This window comes from Tachyglossus aculeatus, chromosome X3 (genome assembly GCF_015852505.1).
Source record: "Tachyglossus aculeatus isolate mTacAcu1 chromosome X3, mTacAcu1.pri, whole genome shotgun sequence".
In the NCBI taxonomy this organism is placed as follows: Eukaryota; Metazoa; Chordata; class Mammalia; order Monotremata; family Tachyglossidae; genus Tachyglossus; species Tachyglossus aculeatus.
In genome coordinates, this window is record NC_052099.1 from 5100474 (window position 1) to 5117174 (window position 16701).

At 55.5% G+C, this 16701-nt stretch overlaps 2 protein-coding genes across 2 annotated transcripts; both read right to left on the reverse strand.

The window, feature by feature from the left end:
• Positions 1-1048: 1048 nt before the first annotated feature.
• Positions 1049-10057, reverse strand: SH3BP5L (SH3 binding domain protein 5 like). Its single transcript, XM_038770356.1, has 6 exons — positions 9820-10057; positions 7808-7870; positions 7546-7674; positions 2264-2425; positions 1584-1757; positions 1049-1480 (listed from the first exon to the last, which is right to left on the reverse strand). Exons 1-6 carry the CDS (start codon positions 10012-10014, stop codon positions 1079-1081), a joined length of 1125 nt encoding a protein of 374 aa, XP_038626284.1. The 5' UTR covers positions 10015-10057; the 3' UTR covers positions 1049-1078.
• Positions 10027-16419, reverse strand: LOC119948721. Its single transcript, XM_038770197.1, has 3 exons — positions 15998-16419; positions 11619-11746; positions 10027-10286 (listed from the first exon to the last, which is right to left on the reverse strand). Exons 1-3 carry the CDS (start codon positions 16417-16419, stop codon positions 10027-10029), a joined length of 810 nt encoding a protein of 269 aa, XP_038626125.1.
• Between the last annotated feature and the right edge of the window lie 282 nt (positions 16420-16701).

Here is a 16701-nt window from a genome sequence, read left to right on the forward strand (position 1 = left end):
CGGCGGGGAGGGGATCCAGCATCTCTCCGTTGGGGGAAGAGGAAATGAGAGAGGAGGACGGAGGAAGCGATGAGAAAGAGGTGAGAGGAGACAGATGATGAGAGGAGGGAGGAGAGGATGAGAGGTGGGAGGAGGATGAGAGGTGAGAGGAGGAGATGAGATACGAGAGAGGAGGAGATGAGAGAGGAGAGAGGAGGAAATGAGAGGAGGAGATGAGAGAAGAGGAGATGAGAGGAGAGGAGGAGATGAGAGAGGAGAGAGGAGGAGATGAGAGGAGGGAGGAGGAGATGAGAGGAGAGAAGAGGAGATGAGAGGAGGAGATGAGAGGAGGGAGATAAGAGGAGAGAGGAGGAGATGAGAGGAGGGAGGAGGAGATGAGAGGAGAGAGGAGGAGATGAGAGGAGAGAGGAGGAGGAGAGAGGAGGAGATGGGAGGAGGAGAGAGGAGGAGGAGAGAGAAGGAGATGAGAGGAGGAGATGAGAGGAGGGAGGAGATGAGAGGAGAGAGGAGGAAGAGAGAGGAGGAGATGAGAGGAGGGAGGAGGAGATGAGAGGAAGGAGGAGGAGATGAGAGGAGAGAGGAGGAGGAGAGAGGAGGAGATGAGAGGAGGGAGGAGGAGATGAGAGGAGGGAGGAAGAGATGAGAGGAGAGAGGAGGAGATGAGAGGAGAGAGGAGGAGATGAGAGGAGAGAGGAGGAGTTGAGAGGAGGGAGGAGGAGATGAGAGGAGAGAGGAGGAGATGAGAGGAGGGAGGAGGAGGTGAGAGGAGAGAGGAGGAGGTGAGAGGAGGGAGGAGGAGGAGAGAGGGGGAGATGAGAGGAGATGAGAAGAGGAGATGAGAGGAGAGGAAGAGATGAGAGGAGATGAGAAGAGGAGATGAGAGGAGAGGAAGAGATGAGAGGAGAGAGGAAGAGATGAGAGGAGGGAGGAGGAGGAGATGAGAGGAGGGAGGAGGAGGAGATGAGAGGAGGGAGGAGGAGGAGATGAGAGGAGGGAGGAGGATATGAGAGGAGAGAGGCGGAGGAGAGAGGAGGAGATGAGAGGAGGAGAAGGGGGGGAAGAGGTGGGAAGAGGAGGACTAGAGGCTGAGGCTGCGCTGGTGGCGGGCAGCCCCCTGCCCCCCGGCGTCCTCGCGGCCGGCGCGGCCCCCGGGGCTGAGCTGGCGCCCGTCCAGGCTGGCGCGCTCCGCCAGGCCCCTGAGATGCTCCACGGAATCGCACTTCTGCAGGTCGGAGGCCACGGTGCGCAGGCTCAGCTGGCTCAGGGTGTCGGCGGCGGGGCCGGCCCCCGCGGCCCCCGCGGCCCCCGCGGCCTCCGCCCCCACGGGGGACGTGCGCCGGGATCCCCGGGGGGCCAGGGGGCCCCGCCGCCGGGCGTGGATCTGCTCGCTGATCTGCTCCAGGTTCCGCAGGGCCACCGAGTAGCGAGTCTTAGCCTGGGCCACCTGCTGCTCCAGGCCCGTCACCTGGGCCTTGTGCTCCTGGGCGCGGGCCGGGGCGGGGGGGGAGACGGCCGTGAGCCGCCTTCTCCCCCCCCGCCGCGTCCTCTCCCGCGCCGCCGGCCTCCGCCCCGGCCCCGCTCACCTCGAGGACGTGGTTGAACTGGGCCTTGAGCTCGAAGTAGGGGCGGCTCTTGGCGATGGGCCGCCTCAGCGCCTTCTGCAGGGCCTGGACCCGGGCCTCGGCCTGCTGGCACAGCCGCGTCACCCGCTGGTGCTCCCGCTCGCCCCGCAGCCGCTCCTCCTCCGCCTCGTTCACCTGAGCGGGGGAGACGCCGGGCCGGGGTGGGCTGGGGGGGCCTCTCCTCCCCGCGGGGTGGCCCGGCCCCAACCTAATCCCAGCCCGGAATGGCTCTTCAAGCCAGCGACGGGGAGAGGGGGGGATCCCTCTGGGGCGCGGGAGGTCGTTAGGCCCGCTTCCTGACTCTTCCCAGGCTCCGGGCCCGCGGTCCACGAGCCTGAGCGCTTACTGTGTGCGGAGCGCCGTACTGAGCGTCGGAGGGGCACCAGCTCCGGCCCTCGGACCGCGGGACGGTGGTGGGCAAGGGGGCCTATCCACCCACTCCGATGGGCCGTGCTCTCCCCAGCGCTGAGTGCGGCGCTCCGGTAAGCGCTCGATGATAAACAGCACCGACTGACTGCCGAAAGCGGTCGGGAAGGGTCAATGGGGGAAGGAGCCCCGAATGCCTGCCCCGAAGAAGCTTACAGTCTTAAGGCCCAGGACCGGGTGTTCCCCGCTCGCTACCCGGGGGCGGCCGGCCGGACCTTGCAGGTGGCGTGGTTGAGCATCTCCTGCCAGGTGGGGTCCAGGCGGTTCTTGTCGGCCATGACGCCCTGCTCGGCGACGAAGACCATCTCGCGGGCGGCGTTGTGCATGCTGACGGCCCGTTCGTAGCGCAGGGCCGCCTTCTGGGTCTCCTGCTGAGCCTGGCGCCGGGAGCAGACACGGCTTCCACCGGGGACTCCGGGGACCACCGAGGACCCGTCATCTCCCCCCCAGGACCACCCGGAACTCCTCGGCATCCACCAGACACCCCCGGGGACCTCCCTACTTTTCCCCGGGACCAGCAAGGAACTACCTACTTCCCGTGGGACCCACCCCCCCGGGCCCACCAGGTACCCCTTAGCGTCCAGACACCCCTGGGGACCTCCCTACTTTTCCCTGGGACCAGCAAGGAACCACCTACTTCCCATGGGACCCAACCCCCCAGGCCCACCAGGTACCCCTTAGCGTCCGGACACCCCCGGGGACCTCCCTACTTTTCCCCGAGACCAGCAAGGAACTACCTACTTCCCGTCGGACCCACCCCCCCGGGCCCACCAGGTACCCCTTAGCGTCCGGACACCCCCGGGGACCTCCCTACTTTTCCCTGGGACCAGCAAGGAACCATCATCTTACCTCCTTCCCTTCCCCACAGCACCTGTATATATGTATATATGGTTGTACATATTTATTACTCTATTTATTTATTTATTTTACTTGTACATTTCTATCCTATTTATTTTATTTTGTTGGTATGTTTGGTTCTGTTCTCTGTCTCCCCCTTTTAGACTGTGAGCCCACTGTTGGGTAGGGACTGTCTCTAGGTGTTGCCAATTTGTACTTCCCAAGCGCTTAGTACAGTGCTCTGCACATAGTAAGCGCTCAATAAATACGATTGATTGATTGATTGATTGATTGAAGCTTCCTGGAACCATCTCCCCCTCTCCCCCTCGTCCCCGTCTCCATCCCCCCATCTTACCTCCTTCCCTTCCCCACAGCACCTGTATATGTGTATATATGTTTGGACATATTTATTACTCTATTTTATTTGTACATATCTATTCTATTTATTTTACTTTGTTAGTATGTTTGGTTTTGTTCTCTGTCTCCCCCTTTTAGACTGTGAGCCCACTGTTGGGTAGGGACTGTCTCTATGTGTTGCCAATTTGTACTTCCCAAGCGCTTAGTACAGTGCTCTGCACATAGTAAGCGCTCAATAAATACGATTGATTGATTGATTGATTGATTGAAGCTTCCTGGAACCATCTCCCCCTCTCCCCCTCGTCCCCGTCTCCATCCCCCCATCTTACCTCCTTCCCTTCCCCACAGCACCTGTATATGTGTATATATGTTTGGACATATTTATTACTCTATTTTATTTGTACATATCTATTCTATTTATTTTACTTTGTTGGTATGTTTGGTTTTGTTCTCCGTCTCCCCCTTTTAGACTGTGAGCCCACTGTTGGGTAGGGACTGTCTCTAGATGTTGCCAATTTGTACTTCCCAGGCGCTTAGTACAGTGCTCTGCACATAGTAAGCGCTCAATAAATACGATTGATGATGATGATGACGATGATCAGCTTCCCACGGGGCCCACCAGGGACTCCTCGGCTTCTCCCTGGACCCGCCAGAGACCCCCCCCAGGGCTTACCAGAGACCTCTCAACTTCCTCCAAAGTCCCCTCAGGTTCCACCGGGGACCCCCGGGGACCCCCGGGGACCCCCAGGGACCGCTGAGTTTCCACCCGGGACCCCTTAGGAGCCCCCAGCTTCGCCCCAGGACCCCTCAACTTCCTCCAAAGTCCCCTCAGGTTCCACCGGGGACCCCCGGGGACCCCCAGGGACCACTGAGTTTCCACCCGGGACCCCTTAGGAGCCCCCAGCTTCGCCCCAGGACCCCTCAACTTCCTCCAAAGTCCCCTCAGGTTCCACCGGGGACCCCCGGGGACCCCCAGGGACCGCTGAGTTTCCACCCGGGACCCCTTAGGAGCCCCCAGCTTCGCCCCAGGACCCCTCAACTTCCTCCAAAGTCCCCTCAGGTTCCACCGGGGACCCCCGGGGACCCCCAGGGACTGCTGAGTTTCCACCCGGGACCCCTTAGGAGCCCCCAGCTTCGCCCCAGGACCCCTCAACTTCCTCCAAAGGCTACTGGGGACCCCTCCGCACCCGCAAGACCCCCCTAGCCTCCCCCTGGGGCCCCCTCGGCTTCCTCCAGGGACCCCTGGTAAACCCTCACCTTCTGTCTGGACGCCCCCAGCTTTTCCCCAGGCCCACCAGGGCCCCCTCGGCTTCCCCCGGGGACCCCCAAGGCACGGTCCCCGGGACTCCCTTTGCCCGGCTGCCCCTCTTGCCATCAACCGGTGCTCTTTAAGGAGCGCCTACTGAGTCCTAGGCGCTGAACTAAGTGCTTGGGAGAGCAGGACAGTAGCAGAATCCAGGATCCCTGCCCACAAGGAGCGTCCACTCTAAAGGGGAGATAGGCGGGCAACAAGGGATTTGCGGGGAGAGTGAAAGGCAGAGGTCACATCACAGCTGCTCTTCCGCTCTTCTCTGGCCCACTTTTCCTCCTCAGAAGAATAATAAATTAAATTAACCACCGTGCTGCTTTTTAAGTGCTCACTACGCTTTAAGCACTGGGGTAGATACCGGACGATCAGGTCGGCCGCCCGCAGCCCCCGCGCCACACGGGCTGACTTTCTAAGCGGGAGGGAGAACAGGGATCCAATCCCCGTTTTACAGAGAAGGTAAGTGACCTACCCAAGGTCCCCCCCCAATCACTCGCTGCTATTTATTGAGCGCTTCCCGTGGGCAGAGCGCTGTGCGAAGCACAGGCCCGGCGGGCGAGTGGGAGAGCTGGGACTAGAACCCAGATCCACCCCGCCCCGACTCTTTCCGTTCGGCTGCACTGCTCTTTGTTATATCGCCCAGCTACAGGCCACCTCCTCCAGGGAGCCTTCCCGCTCCCAACCCTCCCGCCCGCATTGCAGCCCAGTAGCTCGATCCGCCGTCCAACCCATCAGCCCATTCATTCGATCGCATTTATTGAGCGCTTCCGGCGTGCGGAGCACTGTGCTAAGCGCTCGTTGTCCTACTGACTGCTCGCCCGGTGCGGGAGAGCCAGGGCGGTGGCGGGGGGCGAGGAGGGTGGCCTAGCGGGAAGAGCCCGGGCCTGGGAGCTAAAGGATCTGGATTCTCATCCACTTGTCTGTCGTGTAACCTTGGGCGAGTCGTTCACTCCTTCATTCATTCAATCGTATTTATTGAGCGCTTACCGGGCGCAGAGCACTGTACTAAGCGCTTGGGAAGTCCAAGTTGGCAACCTATAGAGACGGTCCCTACCCCCCAGCGGGCTCACAGTCGAGTCACTTCACTTCTCTGATAACAGTGATGGTGATGCAACTCGGACTTCCCAAGCGCTCTGCGCAGTGAGCGCTCAATAAATACCACTGAATGAATGAATGAATGATGGTATTTTTTTAAGGGCTCGCTATCCGCCAAACGCTGGGATGGGCACAAGATAATCGGGCCGGACACGGTCCTGGTAGGAGGGGGAACGGGGACTGAGTCCCCGTTTCACAAAATGGGGGCACGGAGAAGTGAAGTGACTCCCCCAAGGTCACACAGCAGACGAGTGGCGGATCAGAACTCGGGTTTTCTGACTCCCAGGCTGGTGCTCTTTCCACGGGGCCGCTCTGCTTTTCACCTCTCTGCAGACTCATCCATTCATTCAATCGTATTTATTGAGCGCTTACCGTGTGCAGAGCACTGTACTAAGCGCTTAGGAAGTACCAGTTGGCAACATATAGAGCCAATCTCCCTCTCCCGCCCTGACCTCCCTCCTCCTCCTCCTCCATCTCCCATCTCCTCCCGCCTTCCAGACATCTCTCCACCTCGGACTTCACAAATCCACCAGAGAACTCCTCATCTTCCCACCCAAATCCTGTTCTCCCCGGGATGTTCCCATCGCTGGGATAATAATAATGACCGCGCGGTATCGTTCAGCGCTGATGTGCCAGACACCGCTCTGCGCCCTGGGGTAATAATAATAATAATAATAATAATAATGGCATTCGCGCCCTGGGGTAATAATAATAATAATAATAATAATAATGGCATTTATTAAGCGCTTACTATGTGCAAAGCACTGTTCTAACAAGATCACGGGGTCGGTCACAGTCCCCGTCCGCTCGCGGTCCTAATCCGCGTTTTACGGACGAGGGAACTGAAGTGACTTGTCCAAGGTCACGCAGCAGACAGGTGGCGGAACCGGGATTAGTCTTCTATCATCGTCATCATCAATCGTATTTATTGAGCGCTTACTGTGTGCAGAGCACTGTACTAAGCGCTCGGGAAGTACAAACTGGCAACATCTAGAGACAGTCCCTACCCAACGGCGGGCTCACAGTCTAAAAGGGGAAGACGGAGAACAAAACCAAACGTACTAACAAAATAAAATAAATAGAATAGATACGTACAAGTAAAATCAATCAATAAATAAATAGAGTAATAGACTGCGAGCCCACTGTTGGGTAGGGACCGTCTCTATCTGTTGCCAACTGGTCCTTCCCAGACTGAGCCCCTTCCTTCCTCTCCCCCTCGTCCCCCTCTCCATCCCCCCCATCTTCCCTCCTTCCCTTCCCCACAGCACCTGTATATATGGATATATGTTTGGACATATTTATTACTCTATTTATTTATTTATTTTACTTGTACCTACCTATCCTATTTATTTCATTTTGTTAGTCTGTTTGGTTTCGTTCTCCGTCTCCCCCTTTTAGACTGGGAGCCCACTGTTGGGTAGGGACTGTCTCTCTATGTATTTGTACTTCCCAAGCGCTTAGTACAGTGCTCTGCACATAGTAAGCGCTCAATAAATACGATTGATGATGACGATAGTTTTTCTAAGTTGGGTCAGTTGGTACCTAATAACTGAGGAGTAGCAGGGCATGATGATGATGATGGTCCTTCCCAAGTGCAGCGCTCTGCGCACAGTAAGCGCTCAATAAATGCGACTGAATGAATTAGTAATTCCGCCTCGCAGAGTGGGCCGGCAGGCCTCACCGCTTCTCTGTGGCGGCATCGCGGTCCTCCGCGTCTCCCGAGCCTCGGCATTATCCCCGCCTCCTCTCTCTCACCCAACCCGCCGCGGCATCCCGTCGGTTCGACCCCCGGGACGTCGCTAGGATGGGCCCTTTCCTCTCCGGACGGCTACCGCGGCGATCCCGGCCGTCGTCCCCTCCGGCCGGGATCGCCGCGGCGGCCTCCCCCCGGCCCCGACTCACCTCCTTGGCCAGCCGGCGGGCCTCGTAGTAGGGCCTGGCCTTCTCGATGCAGCTGCCCAGGTGCGAGCCCTGCGCGTTCAGCTTCCGGGCCGACTCCGACAGGATCCGCCGGTACGTCGTGCGGGCCTCCTGCCGGGTTGGGGGGGATCCCGGGGGATCAGGGCAGGATTCCCGGGATGCTCCGCAGGTCCCGGCTCCCGTCGCCCAGCGGGTACGGGGGGTCTGAGGGGCCCGGGGGGAGCCACCGCGGAGCTTCTCTTACGTCCAGCTGCAGCTCCACCTGGTTTATCTCCTCGCTGGCCTGGTTCAGATGCTCCAGCTCCTCCTGGCAGACACGGACGACGGGGAGTGCTTAGTCACACGGGAAGCGCTCAATAAATACGACTGACTGAGAGATGGGGAGGCCCGGAAGAACCGGAAGAGCCTTCTCCCCGGCTGTCCCTCTCGAGCCCCGCGTCGGCCCCCCCAAAACCAAGGGGAAGAGTCCCCCGGCCCCTCTCAAGATACGGGGAGCCGATCCCGGACCAGCGGGGACCCCGAGGGCCACCAAGGACCCTGGCTGGGGGGACCCAGGGGCGATAAGGGGGGACAAGGAGGAGGAGGAAGGGGAAGGAGGAAGGCAAGGTCCGTGACTCCCAGCTGGTCGCCGCAGGCGGACGGGCAGGCGGGACCGGACGTCGGACCACATTCCCGGGCCGGCGGGAATGCGGGGCGGATCGGGATCTCTCAGCACAGGGGAATGCGGGCCCATGGAATACGAGGTGGGCACACACGCCAGAAAGGCCGGGGACCATCCGATCCGGCCCACGGGGCCGCCGCGAGAAGTCGGAAGGGGGTGGCCCGGGCAGGCGGGATCGGGAGGGAGGGACTGGAGGCCCTCCGTGGGGAGGGAAGGCAGAAGACGGGCGGGAGGACGGGGATGTGAAACTTTTCAACGGGAAGCGGGTGAGGCCCGCGAGCGAGGCCGCGGGGAGACGGGGACCCGACGGCGGGGTGGGGCCGGGCGGGAAATCATCCCCACCGTCATCATCAATCGTATTCATTGATGATGATGGCATTTGCTGAGCGCTTACTATGCGCAAAGCACTGTTCTAAGCACCGGGGAGGATACAAGGTGTTTAAGTTGCCCCACGTGGGGCTCACAGTCAATCCCCATTTTACAGATGAGGGAACGGAGGCTCAGAGAAGTGAAGTGACTTGCCCAGGGTCGCACGGCAGACACGTGGCGGAGCCGGGATATTGAGCGCTTACTGTGTGCAGAGCACTGGACTAAGCGCTTGGCAACGTATAGAGACAGTCCTGACCCAACAGTGGGCTCACAGTCTAAAATCAATCAATCAATCAATCAATCGTATTTATTGAGCGCTTACTATGTGCAGAGCACTGTACTAAGCGCTTGGGAAGTACAAATTGGCATCACATAGAGACAGTCCCTACCCAACAGTGGGCTCACAGTCTAAAAGGGGGAGACGGAGAACAGAACCAAACATACCAACAAAATAAAATAAGTAGGATAGAAATGTACAAGTAGAATAAATAAATAAATAAATAGAATAATAAATATGAACAACCATATATCCATCTATACAGGTGCTGTGGGGAGGGGAAGGAAGTAAGACGGGGGGATGGAGAGGGGGACGAGGGGGAGAGGAAAGAAGGGGCTCAGTCTGGGAAGGCCTCCTGGAGGAGGTGAGCTCTCAGCAGGGCCTTGAAGGGAGGAAGAGAGCTAGCTTGGCGGATGGGCAGAGGGAGGGCATTCCAGGCCCGGGGGATGACGTGGGCCAGGGGTCGATGGCGGGAGAGGCGAGAACGAGGTACAGTGAGGAGATTAGTGGTGGAGGAGCGGAGGGTGCGGGCTGGGCAGTAGAAGGAGAGAAGGGAGGTGAGGTAGGAGGGGGCGAGGTGATGGACAGCCTGGAAGCCCAGGGTGAGGAGTTTCTGCCTGATGCACAGATTGATCGGTAGCCATTGGAGGTTTTTGAGGAGGGGAGTGATATGTCCAGAGCGTTTCTGGACAAAGATAATCCGGGCAGCAGCGTGAAGTATGGATTGAAGTGGAGAGAGACACGAGGATGGGAGACCAGAGAGAAGGCTGGTGCAGTAGTCCAGACGGGATAGGATGAGAGCTTGAATGAGCAGGGTAGCGGGAAGGGGGAAAATCTAAAAGGGGGAAATCCACTCGGGCCTGGCAGGGGTGCCTTTAGGGAGGCAGAAGCACCCCGGAATCCCAGCGTCCCACCGAGTCAGCCCCCGAATCCCGGAGTCCCAACCCACCTGAATCCTGGGGTCCAGCTCCTCTTCCTCCTCCTGCCCGGCGGGGGACGGCTTGCCCTCGCCGCCCCCCGCGGCTCCCGGCCCTGGCCCGGCGGCGTCCTGGGGGCCGGGGGTCCCCGGCTCCCCGGCCCCGGGGGTCTGCAGCTGCCCCGGCGGGGTCTCCCGGCCCCCGGGGCCCTGCCGGGGCTCGTCCATGCCGCCCGGGCCCTAGGCGCGAGGCATGCCGGCGGGCCCGCCGGAGCCAGGGTCCCGGCCCCGGAAGGGACCCCCGCGAGTGGGGGCCCGAGGAGGGACCCGGGGGGCGGGGACGGGAGCGGTGGCGGGAAGGGGGACGGGAGGACGGGCGGATCCCCGATCCCGGGCAGGATGTACCATGCGGAGGACAGGGAGGCGAGCGGCCCCCGGGGTGGGGGGGGGGGGTCGGCAGCAACGAGGACGGACGGACGTCAGACCCGAGGCGGCACGGTCTGTGGGGGGAGAAAACGAGGCGTTCGTTAGACAGTAGCGTCCCCCCCTTTTCCGCTCACCCCACCTCCCCACTCCCAAAATCTCGGGGCCGGCCGTCTCCGGGCGGGCCCCCGCTATCCCATCCGTCCGTAGGGGTGACGGCAATTCCTGAGCGCTTAACGGGGGGCAGACGCTGCACAGAGCACTGGGAAAGAAGACGCCTGGCACACGGTCAATGCTCGACAGATACCATAATTATTATTATTATTAATGCACACGTGGGAATTGGACTGTATATATGTTTGTACATATTTTTTACTCTATTTATTTATTTATTATATTTGTACATATCTAGTCTATTTATTTATTTATCTATTTATTCTATTTATTTTCTTTTGTTAGTATGTTTGGTTTTGTTCTCTGTCCCCCCCCCGTCCCCCGGCCCACATCATCCCCCGGAAGCTAGCTCTCTTCCTCCCTTCAAGGCCCTGCTGAGAGCTCACCTCCTCCAGGAGGCCTTCCCAGACTGAGCCCCTTCCTTCCTCTCCCCCTCGTCCCCCTCTCCATCCCCCCATCTTACCTCCTTCCCTTCCCCACAGCACCTGTATATATGTATATATGGTTGTACATATTTATTACTCTATTTATTTATTTATTTATTTATTTTACTTGTACATTTCTTTCCTATTTATTTTATTTTCTTGGTATGTTTGGTTCTGTTCTCTGTCTTCCCCTTTTAGACTGTGAGCCCACTGTTGGGTAGGGACTGTCTCTATATGTTGCCAATTTGGACTTCCCAAGCGCTTAGTCCAGTGCTCTGCACATAGTAAGCGCTCAATAACTACGATTGATTGACTGATTGATTGATTTTAGACTGTGAGCCCACTGTTGGGTAGGGGCCGTCTCTATATGTTGCCAATTTGGACTTCCCAAGCGCTTAGTCCAGTGCTCTGCACATAGTAAGCGCTCAATAAATACGATTGATTGATTGATTTTAGACTGTGAGCCCACTGTTGGGTAGGGGCCATCTCTATATGTTGCCAATTTGGACTTCCCAAGCGCTTAGTCCAGTGCTCTGCACATAGTAAGCGCTCAATAAATACGATTGATGATGATGGTGATGGCGGGCTCCGTCCCTGGATCCGTCGATCAACGGTATTCCCTGAGTGCTTACCGTGCGCGGAGCGCCGCGTTAAGAACCGGGGAAAGAGCCAGCAGGAAGAGTCACAGGGCCTATGGGAAGAGTCTGGGCTTGGGAGCCAGAGGACCCGGGTTCGAATCCCAGCGCCGCCACCGGTCTGCTGTGTGACCTCGGGCAGGTCACTTCACTTCCCTGGGCCTCGATTCCTCACCTGTAAAATGGGGGGGGCGACGCCTGTTCTCTCGCTCCCGGTGGGAGGCCCTTGTGGGATGAGGTCTGTGTCCAAACTCGCCTGGATCTACCCTGGAGCTCGGAGCGGTGCCTGACACGGAATAATCGCTAACAGACGCAGTATTAGCAGTAGTATTAGTAATTAATAATAGCACTAATAACGGTAACACGGTGTAACGGAGTCGGAAAACACGAAAGCAGCCCACAAGGAGTTTGCCAGTTCTCTCCCCGCCGCTCTTCCCGACCGACTTGGGACTCTTCCCTCTCTCCAATCTCCCCACAAAAGAGCCAGCGCTTAGAACAGTGCTCGGCACATAGTAGGCGCCTAACACCAATAATAATGGCATTTATTAAGCACTTACTACGTGCCAAGCACCGTTGTTGGCGCCGGGGTGGATGCGAGGTGATCAGGTTGTCCCCCGTGGGGCTCCCGGTCTTCCTCCCCATTTTCCAGGGGAGGGAAGTGGCTTGCCCCAAGTCGCCCAGCTGACAAACGGCTTAACAGACACCATTATTACTATTTGGAGGTCGCGGGTTCGAATCCGGGCCCCGCCACTCGTCTGCTGGGTGGCCTTGGGCCAGCCACTTCACTTCTCCGGGCCTCAGTTCCCTCCTCTGGAAAATGGGGAGGAAAACCGGGGGCCCCGGGTGGGGCAGCCTGATGACCTTGTATCTCCCCCAGCGCTTAGAACAGAGTCGGCGCTCAACAAATACCACCGTTATCATTATTCATTCATTCATTCATTCAATCGCATTTATTGAGCGCTTACTGTGTGCAGAGCACTGTACTAAGCGCTTGGGAAGTACAAGTCGGCAACATCTAGGGACAGTCCCTACCCAACAACGGGCTCACAGGCTAGAAGAGGGAGACAGACAACAAAACACTTACGAGAGCGCTCAGTAAATAGGACGATTTGACGGATTTATGAAAGCGTTCAGTAAATAGGCTGATTTTAGGGATTTACGAGACCGCTCAGTAAATGGGCTGATTTTAAAAAGTTACGGAAGTGCGCAGTCATTACGGTTTTAGGGATTTGCGAGCGCTCAGTAAACAGGACGATCTGACAGATTTCCGAAAGCGGTCAGTAAACAGGAGGATCTTACGGATTTAGGCGCGCTCAGTAAATAGCTGACTTTACAGACTTACGAAAGCGCTCAGGAAATAGGCTGATTTTAAGGAGTTCAGTCATGACGATTTCTCAGCGCTTACAACAATGCTCAGCACCTCGTAAGCGTTTAACAAATACCACCGTTGACAAATTGCCGAAAGCGCTCAGTAAATAGGAGGACCTGTCGGATTTAGGGACACTCAGTAAATAGGCTGATTTCATTCAATCGTCAAATCTGTGATTTGACGCATTTCCGAGCACGCTCAGTAGCCCGCTGTTGGGTAGGGACCGTCTCTCTATGTTGCCAACTCGGACTTCCCAAGCGCTTAGTCCAGTGCTCTGCACACAGTAGGCGCTCAATCAATACGACTGAATGAATGCCATCGTTATTATTAGGATGGTGTTTTGCACATAGTCAGCGCTCAGTCCAGTGCTCAATCAATACGACTGAATGAAATGCCATCGTTATTATTAGGATGGCGTTCTGCACATAGTCAGCGCTCAGTCCAGTGCTCTGCCCACAGTAGGCGCTCAATCAATACGATTGAATGAAATGCCATCGTTATTGTGAGGATGGTGTTTTGCACATAGTCAGCGCTCAGTCCAGTGCTCGGCCCACAGTAAGCGCTCAATCAATATGACTGAATGAAATGCCATCGTTATTAGTAGGATGGTGTTTTGCACATAGTCAGCGCTCAGTCCAGTGCTCTGCCCACAGTAGGTGCTCAATCAATACGACTGAATGAAATGCCATTGTTATTATTTGGATGGCGTTTTGCACATAGTCAGCGCTCAGTCCAGTGCTCTGCACACAGTAGGCGCTCAATCAATACGACTGAATGAAATGCCATCGTTATTATTAGGATGATGTTTTGCACATAGTGCTCAGTCCAGTGCTCAATCAATACGACTGAATGAAATGCCATCGGTATTATTAGGATGGCGTTCAGCACATAGTCAGCGCTCAGTCCAGTGCTCTGCCCACAGTAAGCGCTCAATCAATACGATTGAATGAATGCCATCGTTATTATTAGGATGGTGTTTTGCACATGGTCAGCGCTCAGTCCAGTGCTCAATCAATACGACTGAATGAAATGCCATCGTTATTATTAGGATGGCGTTCTGCACATAGACAGCGCTCAGTCCAGTGCTCTGCACACAGTAGGCGCTCAATCAATACGACTGAATGAAATGCCATCGTTGTTATTACGATGGTGTTTTGCACAGTCAAGCGCTCAGTCCAGTGCTCTGCACACAGTAAGCGCTCAATCAATACGACTGAATGAAATGCCATCATTGTTATTAGGATGGTGTTTTGCACATAGTCAGCGCTCAGTCCAGTGCTCGGCCCACAGTAAGCGTTCAATCAATACGACTGAATGAAATGCCATCGTTATTAGTAGGATGGTGTTTTGCACATAGTCAGCGCTCAGTCCACTGCTCTGCCCACAGTAGGTGCTCAATCAATACGACTGAATGAAATGCCATTGTTATTATTTGGATGGCGTTTTGCACATAGTCAGCGCTCAGTCCAGTGCTCAATCAATACGACTGAATGAAATGCCATCGGTATTATTAGGATGGCGTTCAGCACATAGTCAGCGCTCAGTCCAGTGCTCTGCCCACAGTAAGCGCTCAATCAATACGATTGAATGAATGCCATCGTTGTTATTAGGATGGTGTTTAGCACATAGTCAGCGCTCAGTCCAGTGCTCAATCAATACGACTGAATGAAATGCCATCGTTATTATTAGGATGGCGTTCTGCACATAGTCAGCGCTCAGTCCAGTGCTCTGCACACAGTAGGCGCTCAATCAATACGACTGAATGAAATGCCATCGTTATTATTAGGATGGCGTTCAGCACATAGTCAGCGCTCAGTCCAGTGCTCTGCCCACAGTAAGCGCTCAATCAATCCAACTGAATGAAATGCCATCGTTGTTATTAGGATGGCGTTCTGCACATAGTCAGCACTCAGTCCAGTGCTCTGCCCACAGTAGGTGCTCAATCAATACGACTGAATGAAATGCCATCGTTATTATTAGGATGGTGTTTTGCACATAGTCAGCGCTCAATCAATACGATTGAATGAATGCCATCGTTATTATTAGGATGGTGTTTTGCACATAGTCAGCGCTCAGTCCAGTGCTCAATCAATACGACTGAATGAAATGCCATCGTTATTATTAGGATGGCGTTCTGCGCATAGTCAGCGCTCAGTCCAGTGCTCTGCCCACAGCAGGCGCTCAATCAATACGACTGAATGAAATGCCATCGTTATTATTAGGATGGCGTTCTGCACAGAGTCAGCGCTCAGTCCAGTGCTCAATCAATACGACTGAATGAAACGCCATCGTTATTATTAGGATGGCGTTCTGCACATAGACAGCGCTCAGTCCAGTGCTCTGCCCACAGTAGGCGCTCAATCTAGACTGCGAGCCCAATCAATCAATCAATCGTATTTATAGAGCGCTTCCTGTGTGCAGAGCACTGTACTAAGCGCTTGGGAAGTCCAAGTTGGCAACATCTAGAGACGGTCCCTGCCCAACAGTGGGCTCACAGTCTAAAAGGGGGAGACAGAGAACAAAACCAAACATACTAACAAAATAAAATAGACTAGATATGTACAAGTAAAATAAATAGAGTAATAAATATGTATATGTTGCCAACTTGGACTTCCCAAGCGCTTAGTCCGGTGCTCTGCACGCAGGAGGCGCTCAATAAATACGACTGATGGATTGATTGATCAATAAGATTGAATGAATGCATGATTATGATAATTATTGTTGTTGTTGTTATTCTCCCTCCTCCTCCCAGCTTCCATCCCATCCTCCCCACCCCTTTCCCCTGGTCCAATCAATCAATCAATCGTATTTATTGAGCGCTTACTAGGTGCAGAGCACTGGACTAAGCGCTTGGGAAGTACAAATTGGCAACACATAGAGATGGTCCCTACCCAACAGTGGGCTCACAGTCTAAAAGTGGGAGACAGAGAACAGAACCAAACATACCAACAAAATAAAATAAATAGGATAGAAATGTACAAGTAAAATAAATAAATAAATAAATAGAGTAATAAATATGTACAACCATATATACATATATACAGGTACCATATATACATATATACAGGTGTATATACATATATATATATATATATATATATATATATATATACAGGTCCAAGACCTTAAGCCCGCCATCCTCGGCCTCCCCCCACCCCACCCCCCCCACCCCTGCCTCAGTTTACCTCCCTGCGCCTCGGCCCAGCAGCTCAGCAACCACCAACCTCCCCCCCCACAACACACAACTGTCCAGTCCAACCAAACAGCCCAGCAGGGAGCAGAAGCGGAAGTGCGTCACGCCGCGGGGCCCCAGATTTCCGGTTTCCGTACAACATGGCGGCGCCCAGCCGGCGAGGCCTTTCCCGCCTCCCCAGCGGCCAGATCTCCCCCGCTTCCTCAACCGGAAAGGAAAATGATGCAATTCAGGCGGTTTCTGGGGTTCGGCGGGCGGAATCGCCAAGTACAGAAGGGCGGGGGGCATCCAAGGGGGGCGCCATGTTGTCTCCCCACAGGGCGCCGCCATCTTGTCGTACGGAACGGCGGCTGGAGGGAGGGCGGGCGTGACGTCACGTCCGGGGGCCTCTGGTGGCCAGGGATTGCAAGCCATCGACGCTATTGATGGCACGTGTCTGCGCCCTGCAATCCATCCATCAATCAATCAATCAATCAATCAATCAATCAATAGCATTTATTGAGCGCTTACTGTGTGCAGAGCACTGTGCTAAGCGCTTGGGAAGTCCAAGTTGGCAACACATAGAGACGGTCCCTGCCCAACAGCGGGCTCACGGTCTAGAAGGGGGAGACGGACGACAAAACCAAACATGTTAACAAAATAAAATAAATAGAATAGATATGTACAAGTAAAATAAATAAATAGAGTAATAAATAC